The sequence below is a fragment of the Phyllostomus hastatus genome, unplaced genomic scaffold, assembly GCF_019186645.2.
Source record: "Phyllostomus hastatus isolate PE091 unplaced genomic scaffold, TTU_PhHast_1.1 phas_contig_40, whole genome shotgun sequence".
In the NCBI taxonomy this organism is placed as follows: Eukaryota; Metazoa; Chordata; class Mammalia; order Chiroptera; family Phyllostomidae; genus Phyllostomus; species Phyllostomus hastatus.
Window position 1 is genome coordinate 74,204,921 of NW_025333872.1, and position 16,395 is coordinate 74,221,315.

Sequence of the window (16,395 nt, forward strand, 5' to 3'; positions counted from 1 at the left end):
AGTTTCGTGAAATAGAAACATTCAAATCTTAAATGAGATGGTGTATGTGAAAATCCTTTTAAAAATCAAAGGTATACAGCACCTACAATTTAAAATATGCTGCTGCCAGAGACTATTTGCTAACATGGAAAGTGTTTATAAAAGCAAGTTAAAAAAACCCAAAACTCACAAAATGTAGCATAACCCCATTTTTAAAATGCATGAATTCAACTGCTCAAAGATTGTTTTTAAAACAAGAAAATGTATCAAAATATTAGCAGTGATCGTTTCACATAGTTCAGTGGTTGTTATTTTCTTCTCTTCACCTCTGTTTTCTGTGATGAACATATATTACTTTTGTAATGATGAAAAATATTTAAAGAATAAAGGAAGCCACTGAAGAGAAAAAGAGCATTTTGCAAATATGCAGTACTAGTAACACAAAGAAGTATGAATCTAAGGACTGGGGGGAAAGATATCTTTGGGTGGGGGGCTTTCCTGGAGATTTCACAGATCATTTAATCTGGCTCCCTATGCTGCATCTAGGGACTGGAGGGTCTTTCACAAGCAGGCTAGCACACGTTCCCTCAGCACATCAGGTTGAATCTGGATGTGTTTTTCAAAGCCAAATCTCCCTTACCTCTTGTCCTCCTTGACTCTCCCCACTAAGTGATCATCCAAACAAGGATCATGAAGAAGGTGACGTTTATTAATAGCATCCTCCCAACCCAATCACCTATCTTCTTTCGGTTCATTCTCTTCCCACCTCTCCAATTAGACTGAAGGTGCTGCATCACCTGGAGCCTGGGCCAGCCTACTTTAACTTATAAGAGGAACAAAACAGACCAATAGGAAGAAACACAAATGGGGACCTCCTTCACAACCCGAGAGCTTTTTGGACAGTGGGCAATGACCATGCTGCCTTTTGCTGTCCTTGTGGCTAAGGCCTGCTCTCTGACCCCAAGACAGAGGCAGGAGAGGGAGCTGGAGCAGAGGCAGCACTAGGCATAGCAAAAGCCAGGACACAGAATAAAACAAGATGAAGAATCAAGAAGGCTCACATAGTGAGTCTTAGGATGAGTACCTATAAAAGGATATTAATTAAAAATATTGGGGAAAGAAAGAAAAAGTAGGGGGTAGAATAAATGGACCCTCCCACAACCATAAACACCACAACTAGCCACAAAGAAATATTACAGAGGCCCTCCTCGGGTGAGGGTGAGTACCCTTGGCTAAAGGTGACCAGGCTATTCTGACACTGGAGCCCTCTCCAAATGTCAGTCAGGAGACTGGAAAGAGGCCACCTCCCCATTACATTACGTTACCTTGGCATGATGTAGGTCAACGCCATACATGGAAAGTCTCTTTGCATTTTCTAAGAACTGAGAATCAGCTTGTGCTGGAGATAAGCCCCTAAGAATTAAAAAGAAACAATGTTATCTTCCTGGTGGAGGCAAAGAAAATGTGTCCAAGATGGAGAAAAGGGTGTATGAGCTTGGAGAATTTGGGTGAAGGGAGTAACACAGACAAACTTGCAGTCGAGTAAGAAAAAGGTAAGAAGGTTCAACTCTCAACCTCTAGCATTCTTCCCTTATAATCCCCTAATATAAATCTGTTTATAACAAGAAGATGCACCTCCACCCTATCCTTTTTATCTCAGAAAGTTGCTTTCAATTTTTTAAAAAATTATTTTATTGCAATTACAGTTTTCTGTGTTTACTCCCCACCATGCCCCCATGACCCCAGACCCCACCTCCTCCCTCCCTTGCTTCTACCCTCCCCCTTGGTTTTGTCTATGTGTCCCTTATAGTTGTTTTTGAAAACCCTTCCCCCCCATTATCCCCTCCCCCCCTCCCCTCTGGTTACTGTCAGATTGTTCTTAATTTCAATGCCTCTGGTTATATTTTGCTTGCTTGCTTGTTTTGTTGATTAGGTTACATTTATAGGTGAGATCATATGGTCTTTGTCCCTCCCTGCCTGGCTTATTTCACTTAACATAATGCTCTCCAGTTCCATTCTTGCTGTCAAAAAGGGTAGGAGCTCCTTCTTTCTCTCTGCTGCATAGTATTCCATTGCGTAAATGTACCACTGTTTTTTGATCCATTCATTTATTGGTGAGCACTTAGGCTGCTTCCAGCACTTGGCTATTGTAAATTGTGCTACTATGAACATTGGGGTGCAAAGGTTCTTTTGGATTGGTGTTCCAGGGTTCTTAGGATATAATCCTAGCAGTGGAATTGTTGGGTCAAAAGGCAGTTCTATATTTGGCTTTCTGAGGAAATTCCATACTGTTTTCCACAGTGGCTGCACCAGTCTGCAATCCCACCAACAGTGCACTAGGGTTCCCTTTTCTCTATAATCTTGCCAACACTTTTTGTTTGTTGATGTGTTTATGATGGCCATTGTGACTGGTGTGATGTGGTATCTCACTGTGGTTTTAATTTACATCTCTCTGATGACTAGTGGTGCTGAGCATCTTTTTCTATGTCTGTGGGCTCTCTGCATGTCCTCCCTGGAGAAGTGTCTGTGTTTGCCTATTTGGGCAAAAGACTTACACTTCTCAATTTTTTCCAGTGGGGAAAAAAGCCCCAGCAATAATAGATACAACATAATTAACAAGAAATGAAATAATAAAATGAAAAAAAATTTTAAAAGATTTTATCTTTCTGAAATAAATTCTTAGTGTCTAATTTTCTTTCACTCATACTGATAATAATAAAGATCATAAGTATTTGCATTTGAGCTTATGGCAGAGGACACATATCACATTCTATCCATACTGCAATTATTTCCTTTCCTATCTATATTCCCAACTAAACAAATTTTAAGCTCCTGCAAAGCAAGGCCACGTCCCATGAATCTTCATATTGCCCAAGGCACTTCAGAACCTATGTTTCAAATTCAAATTATAGTACACATCTCTTGACATGTATAAAAATAAAAAAGTATTTGACTTTAAATAAAATTTAAATGTATCACTTCTCAAATTAAAAATGCTTAAAGTCAAATACTATATTTGTTTTTTATTTTTTACTTTATTATTTTATTGAATTAATTAGGGTGACTTTGGTTAATAAAATTATATAGGTTTCACGCGTATGACTCTATAACACATCATTTGTATATGGCACCATGTGTTCGCCACCCCGAGTTAAGCTTCCTTCCTTCACCATTTACACCCCATACCCTCTTTTACCTCCCACCCCGCTTTTCCTCTGTTAATCACCACACTCTTGTCTGTGTCTATGAGTTCTGTTTCATTTTGGTTTTTGCTTAATCCCTTCACCTTTTTCACCCAGCTCTCCAACCCTCCCCCTTTCTAACAGCTGTCACCCTGTTTTCTATCTATGAGTCTGTTTCTATTTTGTGTTAGTTTATTTTGTTCATTAGATTCCACATATGAGTGAAATCATATGGCATTTGTCTTTCTATGACTGGCTTACTTCACTTAGCAAAATACTCTCCAGGTCCCTCCATGCTATCGCAAAAGGTAAAAATTCCTTCTTTTTTATGGCTGAATAGTATTTGCTTGTGTAAGTAAGTGTACCATAGCTTTTTTATCCACTCATCTACTGATGAACACAGGCTGCTTCCACATCTTGGCAATGTAAATAATGCTACAATGATCACAGGGTGGATATATTTTTTGAATTAGTATTTTAGGTTTCATTGGATATATTCCTAGAAGTGGAATAAATGGGTCATAAGGCAGTTCCATTTTTAATTTTTTGAGGTAACTCCATACAGTTTTCCACAGTTGCTATACCAATCTACATTCCCATCAACAAACAGTACATGAGGGTTGCCCTTTCTCCACATCCTCACCAACACCTGTTTGTGGATTTATTGGTGACAGCCACTCTTACAGGTGTGAGATGATATATCAATGTGGTTTTAATTTGCAATTCTCTCATGATTAGTGACCTTGAGCATCTTTTCATATATCTATTGTCCACCTGTATGTCCTTTTTGGAGAAGTATTTATTCAGTTCCTTTGCTTATTTTATAATTGGGTTGTTTGTTTTTCAGGTGTTGAGTTTTATAAGTTCTTTACAATTTTTAGATATTAACCCTTTACCAAATGTATCACTGGCAAATATGTTCTCCCATTCAGTGGACTGTCTTTTCCTTTTGTTTATGGTTTTCTTTGCTGTGCAAAAACTTTCTAGCTTGATGTAGTCCCACCTATTTATCTTTTACCCCCTGCCCAAGGAGATATATCAGAAAGAATATGGCTATGAGACATCGCTGATATTTTTTTGCCTAATTTTCTTATAGGGTTTTTATGGTTTTGAAACTAACAATTAAGTTTTTAATCCATTTTGAGTTTATTCTTGTGTATGCTATAAGAAGGTGGTCTATTTTTTTTTTTTGGCACATTTCTGTCCAATTTTTCCAACATCATTAACTGAATACATTACCTTTAGCCCACTATGTTTTTGCCTCCTTTGTCAAATATTAACTGACCATAAAGGCATGGGCTTAATTCTGGGCTCTCTATTCTGTTCCATTGATCTCAATGTCTGTTTTTAAGCCAGTACCATGGTGTTTTGTTTCCTATGGCCTTGTAGTACAGTTTGATAACAGGTAGCATGATATCTCCAAGTTTGTTGTTCTTTCTCAAGACAGCTGGGACTATTCAGTGTCTTTTGTGGTTCCATATACATTTTTTGAATATTTGTTCTAGTTTTGTGAAATGTGCCACTAATATCTTGATAGGAATTGTATTGAATCTATAGATTGCTTTGGGTAGTATGGACATTTTAATGATGTTAATTCTTCCCATCCATGAACACAGTATATGCTTCTGCTTACTGGTATCTTCTTCGATATCTTTCTTCAGTGCCATAATTTTCCGAGTACAGGTCTTTTACATGTTTGGTAAAATTTATTTCTAGGTTTTGGGTTTTTTTTTTTCCTGAAGCAATTATGAATGAGACTGTTTTCTTAGTTTCCCTTTCTGATAGTTAATTATTAGTGTATAAAAAAGCAACAGATATATGGATATTTATGTTGTATCCTGCTACTTTACTGAATTCTGTTATCAGTTCTAGTAGTTTTTTGGTGGAATCTATCAAGTTCTCTATGTGTAGTATCATGTCACCTGCAAATAATGACAGTTTTACTTCTTCCTTTCCAATTTGGATGCCTTTTATTTCTTCTTCTTGTCTGATTGCTGTGGCTTGTACTTCCAGTACTATGTTAAGAGTAGTGAAAGTGGACATCCCTGCCTTGTTCCCAATCTTAAGGGAAATGCTTGTAGTTTTCACCAACTAAGTATGATGTTGGCATTGGGTTTGTCATATATGGCCTTTATTACATGGAGGTATATACCTATTCCCACATTGCTAAGAGATTTTATTATAAATGGGTTCTGGATTTTATCAAATGCTTTTTCTGCATCTATGGATATGATCATATCATTTTTATAATTTTGTTTATGTGGTGTATCACATTTATTGATTTTAAGATATTGTACCAACTTGTATCCCAAGAGTAAGTCCCACTTGCTCACAGTGTATCATCTTTTTAAAGTACTGCTGAATCGGGTCGCTATTATTTTATTGAGGATTTTAGCATTTATCTTCATCAGGGATATTGGCCTATAACTTTCTTTCGAGAGTCTTTATCTGGTTTTGGGATTAGAATAATGCCTTGTAAAATGAGCTTGGCAGTCTTCCCTCCTCTTGAAATTTCTGTATAGTTTGAGAAGGAGAGGTGTTAGTTCCTCTTTGAATGTTTGGCAAAATTTACCTGTGAAGCAATCTGGTCCAGGACTTTTTTGTTTTTTGGAAGTTTTCTGATTACTGCTTTAATTTCACTACTTGTAATCTGTATATTCAGATTCTCCGACTCTTCCTGATTCCATTTTGGAAGATTATATGTTTTTTGGAATTTACCCATTTTGTCCAGACTGTCCAATGTGTTGGCATATAGTTGTCCATAATATTTTATTACAATCCTTTGTACTTTTTTGTGTCATTTGTTAGTTCTCTTTCATTTCTGATTTTATTTATTTGGGTCTTCTCTTTTTTGTTCTTGATGAGTCTGGTTAAAAGTCTGTCAATCTGTTTAGCTTTTCAAAGAACCAGCTCCTCATTTTATTAATCTTTTGTATTATTTTTTAAGACTATATTTCATTTATTTCTGCTCTGATCTTTATTATTTCCTTCCTTCTATCACTTCAGGCTTGATTTGTTGTTCCTTTTTAAGTTCCTTTAAGTGTAAGTTAAATTGTTTATTTGAGCTTTTTCTTGTTTCTTGAGATAGGCCTGTAATGCTATGAATACCCCTCTTAGGACTGCTTTCACTCTTTCCCATAGATTTTGGATTGCTGTGTTATCATTTTCATGTTTCAACATATCTTTCAATTTCTTCCTTTATCTCATTGTTAACCCATTCTCATTTGGTAACATGTTATTTAGCCTCCATGTCTTTGTGTGTTTCATACCACTGTGGTCAGAAGAAATCGCCTTTTTTTTTTTTTTAAGAAACGTCAATGAATGTGATTTGTCTAAAAACTTCTAATCTCTAAAAGATCCTATCAAATCATTTTTATCAAAAATTTTTACTACTTTAATTCTGCATTAGGAACAAACTATAATTTTGTAGCTAGAGTTTTTAAAACTTATGCTAAAAAAAGCATTTTGTTTTCACAGAGATATAAAAGTTCTCAAAGTGTAAGATGGTATGCAAGTAATTAAGTAATCCTCACCTATACCAAAGATCATCTTCTATGAATAGAAACCTATATATTTCAGTTATTTTTCCTACGTCTATCACCTTCCACATTTCTGATTTAAATCCTAATGCCTCATCATCTCCCTGGTTCTATTAAAGATGGTAATAAAAACAAGTATGTGGTTATTTTTGTTTTGTGTGTGTGTATCAGGGATAGGATTGGGAGTAGAAAGAAGATGTCGTAAGAAAAGTAAATTTTTCCAATAAATGAAAGCACTGAGCCTCATGAGCATAGTTCCTCATATTACAGTCACAAAGACCCTAACAGAGTATCTCCAGGGCTATAGGGTATCTTAGTTAGTACTATGTGAAGTTCCTAAAGGGAAAACTGGATAATCCCATCAACTATGCTCTAATGTCTAGCAAGTTTTATAAGAGAAGCTATTTCAATCTATCATGGCCATTCCCTCTCCAGCAAACAAGTCAACAGACCTGTGGGTTTTATGCAGCTCTACCACCTTCTCTTCTAGCTCCTTGGTCTGGGAGGGGGCAAACTGGAAGTCACTGAGGTCATGACTGGCATGCTCTTCTGGGTCATAGTCTCCAAGTTCAGCCTGTAGTGTGTACGATCCCAGGAGGGCGTGAGTCACAAAAGAGCAGGGCAGGCGGCCAGAGGCAATGTCCTGTCGGAGCTGAAGGCACAGGAAGTATCTGGGAAACAGGACAAAAGGGTAGGGAAGAACAATTTGTTAAGATTGCAGCGCTCATAATCCCTGAGCTCTAATATTCATTTTGAAAACCAATATGCAATATAGGCAATATTCAATATTCGTATCTCTAACAAAAAAACGTTTTCTCTAGTAAGAAGCCCACCTTGCTCCTTGGACACCCAACCTTGTGGCTTATATACAGAAACTGAATCTAGTGATCAAAACAATAGAATGGAAATTCTGAACTCCTATTGCAGTAGTAGCTTATTATGACTATGACTATTACAACAAATAGTTTTGTGACTGAAGGTAAAAACTCCAATTAGACTTTCCCTCTTATATTTAAAACTAATCAAAATTAGTATGACTTTGAAAGTTGTAAAGGTTAATAAAATTTTAAAAATAGCTGCAGCTCTTAAGCACTAGCAAGAAAAGCTAAAGTCACCTTACCTTTTATTTGCTCTACCTTTTCATACTAACTTTTTATTTTCCTAAGATACTTTTAACAACAATTATAAGTTAGTCTCTACTCTGAAGCCCTTACTTGGCCATTTACCTGATCTGAAGAGGCAGCTAGTTCAGTTTATAGTAGAAAAAGTTTGGGCTACAGAGTCAAGCAAAACTGACACCCTGTAACTTTGAACTAGTTGATTTACTTGCCAAAGGCTAATTTGTCACCTGTAAAATGGGAAACAAACTCTACCTCCCTTTGAAGCTGAGGTTAAAAGAATTAGATAAAATAGATAAAACACATGGCTGGTACCTGTGAATTGATATTTGTTAGCCACAATCATAATAATGCTATTGTTATTATTAGTTATAATAATTATTATTCAATGTCCCAGGTAGCTTACTACAGTTACAAAGGATTCTTTTTTTTAACTAAATAACATGAAGAAACATGTTATTTATAGCCCACAAGGATTTCTTTTTTTGCCCCCTAACAAACTCCTTTTGGTGACATTTTAAAACCTGATTGTTACTCTCAAATTTAAAACCAATTGCTAAGGCTACCAACAACCACTACAAACTAAATGGCAGTGCCTTCAGTTTGAAAGATTTGTTAGGGGCTGCCATTCCTACTGGAAGCTAGCCAACCGTCTTCCTGTGGACCCTTCTGCCTAGCATGGATTTCGGGGCCCCATCCTCCTCTTGCCCTCTATCTAACATTCAAACAGGCGTGCTGCCTCTCGCCCAGGCCTCACTGTTGTGGAGTCAGAGAACACAACCCGACACCTGCTACCAGCCATCACGTAGCTCAGTCAAACCCGGATTACCATGCAAATCTCTCGGAGAGGGCAGGGCTTGCCACCATAGTCTCGCCGTTAGCAAAGTACTTGCCACATGGCGAGTGCTCAATACTTTTCTGAGAATGAAAGTTCTCTCTACTGCTATAGTCTTAGTGCTTTTATGCATTGCAGAAGCTCTCTTTCTAAGGAGGGTTATGTTTCCTTGACTCCTAGAACCGCATGAACATCACTGTCATTATTTTAGAAAGCTAAATTTTAAACAATGGTTCAGGTTATCTTCAAATTCTCTAAGACTAATCACGAATAGCGCTAGCTCTCCACATTTTAAGACCTAACCACAAAGACTCCATCTATTACTAAAATCTTGTTGCTCCCTTTTATATTATTGTCTCTACTTTTCACATTGGTCCTATTCTCTGTTTTCTAAGACTAAGTCTAAGCCCAAAGAGCTCCAAACAAAAACTGCAACAGCTCCCTGATTTTCCTAACTCGGCAAATTTCCACCGCAGGAAAGAGCCTTCTGTTATTCTCAACAGTGTTCTTGCTCTCCTCAAAAGCCCAAGTCACCTTCTACATGGTTACTTAGGTCATGGTGAGGATTTCAATCATGACAAGCAGACTACTAGGCTGCATATATAGGCAGGTGGCCGGTCTCAGGCTGCACTCTGCTAAGGCTGTTAGCTAGCTCACTAGGCTCTATCATTCCACTCACTACACACAGGGAGACCATTAAAGCCCCATTTCAAAGGAAAAGCAAAGCATTCACTGGGGTTGTAAGTTGCAATCACCAAAGGACTATCATCCTCCAAACAAAGCACTGGAAGGAGGAGTATATGTATGGAGAAGATGTTGAGTTTCAAAGCCCCAGTTACCTGCACTGTTTCAAGGTACTCTTGCAGCAAGGCTCTTAGCTTACACCCACAAACCTGTCAAGTTTTAAGCTTCAAGCAGCTCACTTATGCAGTTACAAAAGCTACTATTTATTATTTACTCGCTGAAGCTAATTCGCAGTATACATCCCCTTGGGGTGGGTGGGGGAGAAAAACCTGTCCTGGAAAGAAATCTCCATCATTCCCATGTCACATGGGGATTATTCACTGATAAGCACCCACAGAACTTGATATCTGAAAACAATACAGGCCTGGCAGAAAGCATCAGGGCACAGTAACTATACGAATCAAAAGCAGAGGCTTCTAATAAGACCCCCTAATTTCTAAAGGCACACACACAAACACACACACACACACACACACACACACACACACACACAGAACAGTTTTCTTTGGACATATAACCTTTTAAAAAATATGTAAATCACCCTACTGACCTACTCTTACCAAAGCTAAGAAGTCCTACCACTGGTACGCAGTTTAATAAGGTTAAGACACGAAGGCACTAATAGATACAGAGTGTTCCTTGGTTACCACTCAAATATTCGGTTGCTCTCAGAATCAGGAAACGCTTTCTTGCTCCTAAACTAAATCTTTGATTTGCAATTCAAGCATATGTTTGTATATCCCAGACAATCTCGGAGAAGATGAAGTGAAGTGAAGTGAAGAAAGCCTACCTTACTATTTGTTTGGAAGGGGGGAACAACAAAAATATTACAGTTCAATTGACTTTTAAAAATAAGTTCATTCTTCCACCCTTGTAACATGATGTGTCATGCATCACCTTGTAACATGAAACTAGTGCACGGGCACACATGGGTTGTATAATAAAAACCACCTAAGCAAAAAAATCTGAAATATTAAATATCAATGATTTTTGAAAGTACAACATAGGAAACAAAGTTGCCAGGAACTGCTTTAAAAAATACTCCATTACTCAAATATAAATAGATAAATTAAAGAAAAGTAAATAACATTTTTGAAACCAGCAACTTTCAAACTATTATGGAACTTCCAAAGACACTTCTAAAATTCAATTTAGGAAAAAATGTTTTCATTTGAATAATGAAACTACCACCATTATCCCAGGGCACAGAAATGAGAGCTGTAAGTAAAGGTTTATTTTTGATGTAAATATAAAGTACCTGGTGATATCTTCAGTCAACTGAGAAGGATCAGGAGGATAAAACTTCACATTAAAAGTGAACAGCCAGGGAAGATCTGTAATTTTTAAATATCATGGTTATTTATCCAGCCAACGGAAAGAACATTTATTTTGGTAAAACTTACAGATACACATTCAAACACTATATACTAGTCTCTATATAAATCAGTTTAGAGAACTTTATTTTCTGATTTAAAGAGAATATCATTTATAAAAGAAAAATAAAAATCAATTACATAAATAACACATCATTAAAGAATAATAGGGTCACATTTTTTTATAAATGTTCACTGGTACTTCAACAAATGTTTTGTAGGTAATCTATTACACAAAAATGTTAATATAATCTCCATGCAATAGTTCTGAAATAAGATTTGTTTTAACCACAGAATCTCTATATGCTAAGTATTCTCCACCCTTTTAATAAAAGCATTTTAGAATTTCTACATTATTAGGGGAAGAAGGGTAATGACCCAGTGATCACTACAGCTATTCAGGAAAGTATTAATGGGTTATTTGAAGGAAGTGTTAAGAGAAATACTAAGGAAAGGAGAGAGAGGCAAAATGTCGTAATACTTTAAGACAATAAAATTATTTCCCAGGTTTTCTAAAGTACACTCACATGGCATATATACTTTACTGTACTATGTCAAAAAGAGTAACTGTATCAAACAACCATGTCATAAATGACATTAAAAGTTAAACATCTATTACATTAACATTTAACATTCTATATAACAGGCTTTGGATGCCTTTAAAAACAAACAAAAACACACACAACTCTAGGGAGAGAGAAGGTATTATTTTCCTAATGGGATCTGAATGATTCCAATGCCCTCAATTTAGAGGTGTGCTCAAAGTCTACAGCATTCCCAAATTAAAACAAAAAAGTGTGCGTGTGTTTTCATTTCATACATATCTGAAGGCCTCACAATTGCTCCAATTTATAATCTTGAAGAGCAATGTCTGAACCCCAGTCCCTGCTCGATGTGTCACTGTCCTCGTCTCACCATCAGCACGCGAACTTTTACTCAAAGCTAACGAACAGTCGATGAATGGCTACTGTGAACACACAAGCACTTTTGCTGGATTTTGGTTTAAACCATCATTATTCTACTAATAAAGTCAATTCTTTTGGATTTAAAAACTATTTTGCTTTACACATTTAAAACTTCATAAAGGGATACAGGATTTTCCTAAATATGGAGAAAAAGCTGTTTCTTGGCCTGTATCTCTCTGCTGGCTGAGATGCAAGCGCACTTCTTACACTACTAAAGCATAATTAAGCAAAGTCATCACAGGACTGTCAGTTTTTAATGGATCCTTATTTTTTTTTTCTAGCAGATGCTTACTTGAACGTGACTACAGGGATATATTTCTAATGGAACATGTATTTTAGGGTATTTTTCCAATTCTACCATTGATAAAATGCACCAAAAATGCTCAACTTTTAATTTAATTTCACATTATTGTTATAATTTTTACTTAGGTATATATAAAATCCATCTACCTATGGATTACTTACATATTAATCAAAGACAAACCTTAGATGGATAGTTTTATCTGTATACATTTGAAATCTAAAGATTTTAAGGCACGTTTTATGCAGGAACCAATAGGTTGTTGGTTGTCAAAGTAACTCAAAAAAAGATTAACTTTTACTTTTGCTAGTTGCCAATTAACTGAATAACAACAAATCACAGCAGAGGCTAAGATAGGACAAACGGTTCTGTCGTTCATTCTAACACCAGCAGAAAGAAAGGAAAAACACAACAGCAAAACTTTATTTCCTCAGCCTCCTCTCATGATCGGGGCAGTACAGGATTCCAGTCAGAGAACGAGCCCCAGTAGTCTGCAAAAGTCAAATCCTATTTGTTACTATTACTCTTCTTGCCAAACCACAAGGGCAAAAGTCCTGAAATAACTCTAAAAAACTTCACAAATAATCAAAACATAAGACTGTGACTCATAATCAGTAAGAGTCTTGCCTTCCAAAAGTCAGAAAAATCTCCATGACTCTGAAATGAGCGGCACTCAAAAATAATCAAACAAAAGCCAAAACAAAACCATAGGAAACAACTCAATGGAACATCAATCATGTTTCAGAGGTTATCCTGTTCTCTCCTGTTGAGGTCATGTGTCAGGTCTGGATTCAGAGAAAGGGAAAGAAACACGCATCTGTGCCTTTCTGAATTCACGCACTTGTTCAAATGTGATAACTACAGAAGGGACAGAGGAAAAGGCTCCAAAGCTTTCTGGTAGAGTTTCTTCCATAATGTCAAATAATGTACCCCTGTCTAACTTCCCTCCTTTTCTTTCTTCTCCCCTTGTCCATCATGAAGCAAACACACACAGATGAAACACCAAGACAATAAACGCAGGGGGACTGGCAGGGTATGAGGAATGGAGGCAGGGAATGCTGGAAAGCCAGGGAATAACAGCCGAAGGACAGTGTGGCCAGCCATCCCGGTTTGCCTGGGACTGTGGAGGTTTCAGCAGTGAGAGTTCCACATCCTGAGAAGCCCTCAGTTTTCAGGCCTGGGCAAATCAGAAGGATCATTCTAATCAAAGATTTAAATAAAAGAAAGATGAGTCTATAAGAAGAGGAAGCAAAAAAGAGGATAGATCAATATATAGATGTCTATATATATGCTGAGAATAAAAAAGAGTAGAAGATACAGATATCTATCTAAATGCTGAGATTAAAAAAGAGTAGAAAAGAAGAAATGATAGAAAAACTAGAGAAAGGATTAATAATTTGACAAAGAAAGGAACAGCAATGAAAAAAACAAATGTGGGGAACCTGAGGTGTGACAGAAGGTAGACAGAAAAGGACAGAAGGGAAAGCACAGGTTTGCTCCAGGGTTTTGATGTTAGCACAGTAAGGAGGAAATGAAACCCATGGTACAAAGGGCACCCTGCAGCTGGCACTCAGGGGCATGGTTTCACCCTGGACAGCTCGTGGCCCACAGGCCAGGAGGGCTGGTAAGAATTCATTGTCCTACAAACTGCAGCTGTTAGCAGGTTGCTAACTTATCTGCTTCAGTCATTCGCAGACCTGGCAGTAAATTCGGTATCCAGGCCCCTGTGAGAGATGTTCCTGCGGTGAGTGTTTCACAGCACAGACATCACGACATCACCACAAGGCAAATCAACCTGCAGAGGCAGAACCTACAGAGGGAACTGCCGCCAGTTGGGACAGGACACTCAAAGTCACTTTGGGAGTCTGCAGTGAGAAACACATGGGGGAACGGGAGAAAGGGCCAGGCAGGACGAACGACAAAGCCAGCCTCAGAGAGCGCGGTACACAGCCTTGGACTGTGAAACAAATGTGTGGAGAATGTAATGATCTCATATCAAAATCACTTTGAAGTAGATTATAATTTAAATTTGAAAAAGAAAACCATAACAATAGAGGGGAAATATATTTGTAAATAAAGTCCGGAGTAGGAAAAAAAAGGCAGCTATGACTTCAGAGGACTGAAAAGGCTGTTCTGCACGTTTTCTCCCCTATAGTCCTTACTCCAGTTGATCTAGAAACACTGTATCTATAAGACTCCGGGACCAGAGATATGCTTATTAAACAAATTAATTAAGTGCTTCCGAGATGAAGCACTTAATAGTACGAGATGTACTATTAATACAGTAAAATTTATATAAAAAGTAAAAGTTACAGAAAAGCGACTTCCCATTCTTTTCTTCAGAGAAAAAGGTCAGATATACTTTGAGGTGGTAGGCCGTGTGAGAACATGTTGAGGACTGTGAGTCTAGAACCTCTGGGCCTCATGCCCAAAATAAAGTCACAATTCCAGACCAATATCATTAGTATCCCTCACTTCCTAGGAGACATAAATATAAATTAGAGCTGATCATTCTATCACTACCTTATTATTCTACTCTATGTTCCTGTGAATTTTATTAAAGATAGATGTGAAAATTAGCTTAATTAACTTCAAAGTATGATTATATAAATACTCACTTCGCAGTTGTCTCTTTATTTGCTTTGCAGGATCTAGCCAGTTCTGCAGAGGAGGGAAAAAGAGGTTAATTGACCCATAAGAAATATCTCAGAATCCAAAATGGAACACTTTACAGTTCATACTTTTATTTAAATGTAAACATATTTAACAAAGTCCTATTAGAAGTAGCCTCCACTTATTAGAATTCCACAGGGCTAAGTATTGATTTGCTTTTGAATGTATTGTAAATAAAATATTACAACACTTTTAAGGTGAGTTTCTTGGGCCTTATTTTATGGGATATGAAATCAAACATCTATCAAAATGATGAGACATAATGTATCTACATACAGTCTTTATTTTACCTTTCAATCACAGTTTACATTCAATAATATTTATATTAATTTCAGATGTACAGTATAGTGGCTAGACATACATAAGGCCTTTACTACAGAACTGCCAGGAAATAGCCCCTCCAGACACTGAAATGAGAGCTCAGTGACTGGCTCCAACTCATCAAGGGTAAAATGTGAACTGGAAACTATCCATTAAAAGTATATATACCCCAGTCAAACACAATCATCTCAACTCCTAAAGCCAAATCCTCCCCTTCCTTAAACGTTCTTTCCTTTATACTATGCAATACTATGGAGAAGTACTGTCAGATTGGAGCAAAATTTTCCTTTCTGGTCTTCATGTAACATCCTGTTTAAACTTCATTCCAACTTGGAAATCACAATCATAAAGAACTCTGTTTCACTTCCCGCTACGTCTCCCATTTGAGAAAGGTAACATAAAAAAATTCTAGGAAACTATTAGAATCTCCTAAAGCAAAAAGGCCAAACTTGAACTACTAAGTTCAAGCCATCTAAGGACATTAAATATGTGTCTTTCAAAGCTATAGGCAAAAGACCCAACTATAAAAATTTTACATATTTTTTTATTCTTTTTACACTTCTCCTACCTTATCCACAAGCCATTATTAAAGTCCACTTTAACTTATCTTCATTAGCACAGGAGAACAAGTATATCTTTGAGATACAATAAAATGATTCAAATAACTGGCTTTATAATAACTTTCATTCATTCTGTAAGCATCCCAAATAATGTATTATAACATTTGTATTTAAACAATTTTATTTGGATACATAAAGCAAACAATTAAAAAGTTCATTATGTAGAAGATAATAGCTTACTGTCTCAACAAGACATTGGATTAGTACAACAGAACATGAACTTCCACTATTAAAAAGTAGACCAGGATGTTTTGAAAGCAAAGTTGCACAGACCCTGTGAGTTTTACTACACCTATCACAGCTGGCACTCAGGGCAGCAAGGAGCCAAGGTGAGCATGGCTCTGTTCTAACAGTGGTTATATGCAAACCCCTCAATAAAAAACTACCAGAGCTTCATCTAGTTTCATGCCACTGGTGTCCCCGCTGCATGGTCCAGTGATGTGAAGGGCCAATGGAACCTTCTAATGGAACCTCCAGTGCGACATTAAGGAAGAGCTGTAACTCTCCCCATAGGAAAGGGCCTGGCATTCAGCTTCCTGGCCTTGCAGCTGCTGTCCCACACAACAGCTGGCTCACAAATGGCCAGCTCTGAGGAGTGAACACAAATGAGAAAAACACATCCTCCAGTCTCTAGTCATACGGAGGAAAGGCTGGGTGAGGTGTGGAGGGTCAAATGTGCTGTGGCATTTCATCCAAGGAAGTAACAACCACAGCAAGAAAAAATTAATCAGAGTCGCCTGGTGCC

General features: G+C 37.2%; 1 protein-coding gene across 14 annotated transcripts in view; it reads right to left on the minus strand.

Moving 5' to 3' along the window:
* The window catches only part of EPB41L2 (erythrocyte membrane protein band 4.1 like 2), a 207,954-nt gene that overhangs the window by 52,946 nt on the left and 138,613 nt on the right, over positions 1-16,395 (minus strand). For all 14 annotated transcript variants that reach the window (XM_045843891.1, XM_045843889.1, XM_045843888.1 and 11 more), the window contains 4 exons: positions 14,655-14,697; positions 10,656-10,731; positions 7,153-7,371; positions 1,305-1,392 (listed from right to left, as the gene is read on the minus strand). In XM_045843891.1, the coding sequence (XP_045699847.1) occupies positions 1,305-1,392; positions 7,153-7,371; positions 10,656-10,731; positions 14,655-14,697 (426 nt within the window). The remainder of the gene's footprint in view (positions 1-1,304; positions 1,393-7,152; positions 7,372-10,655; positions 10,732-14,654; positions 14,698-16,395) is intronic.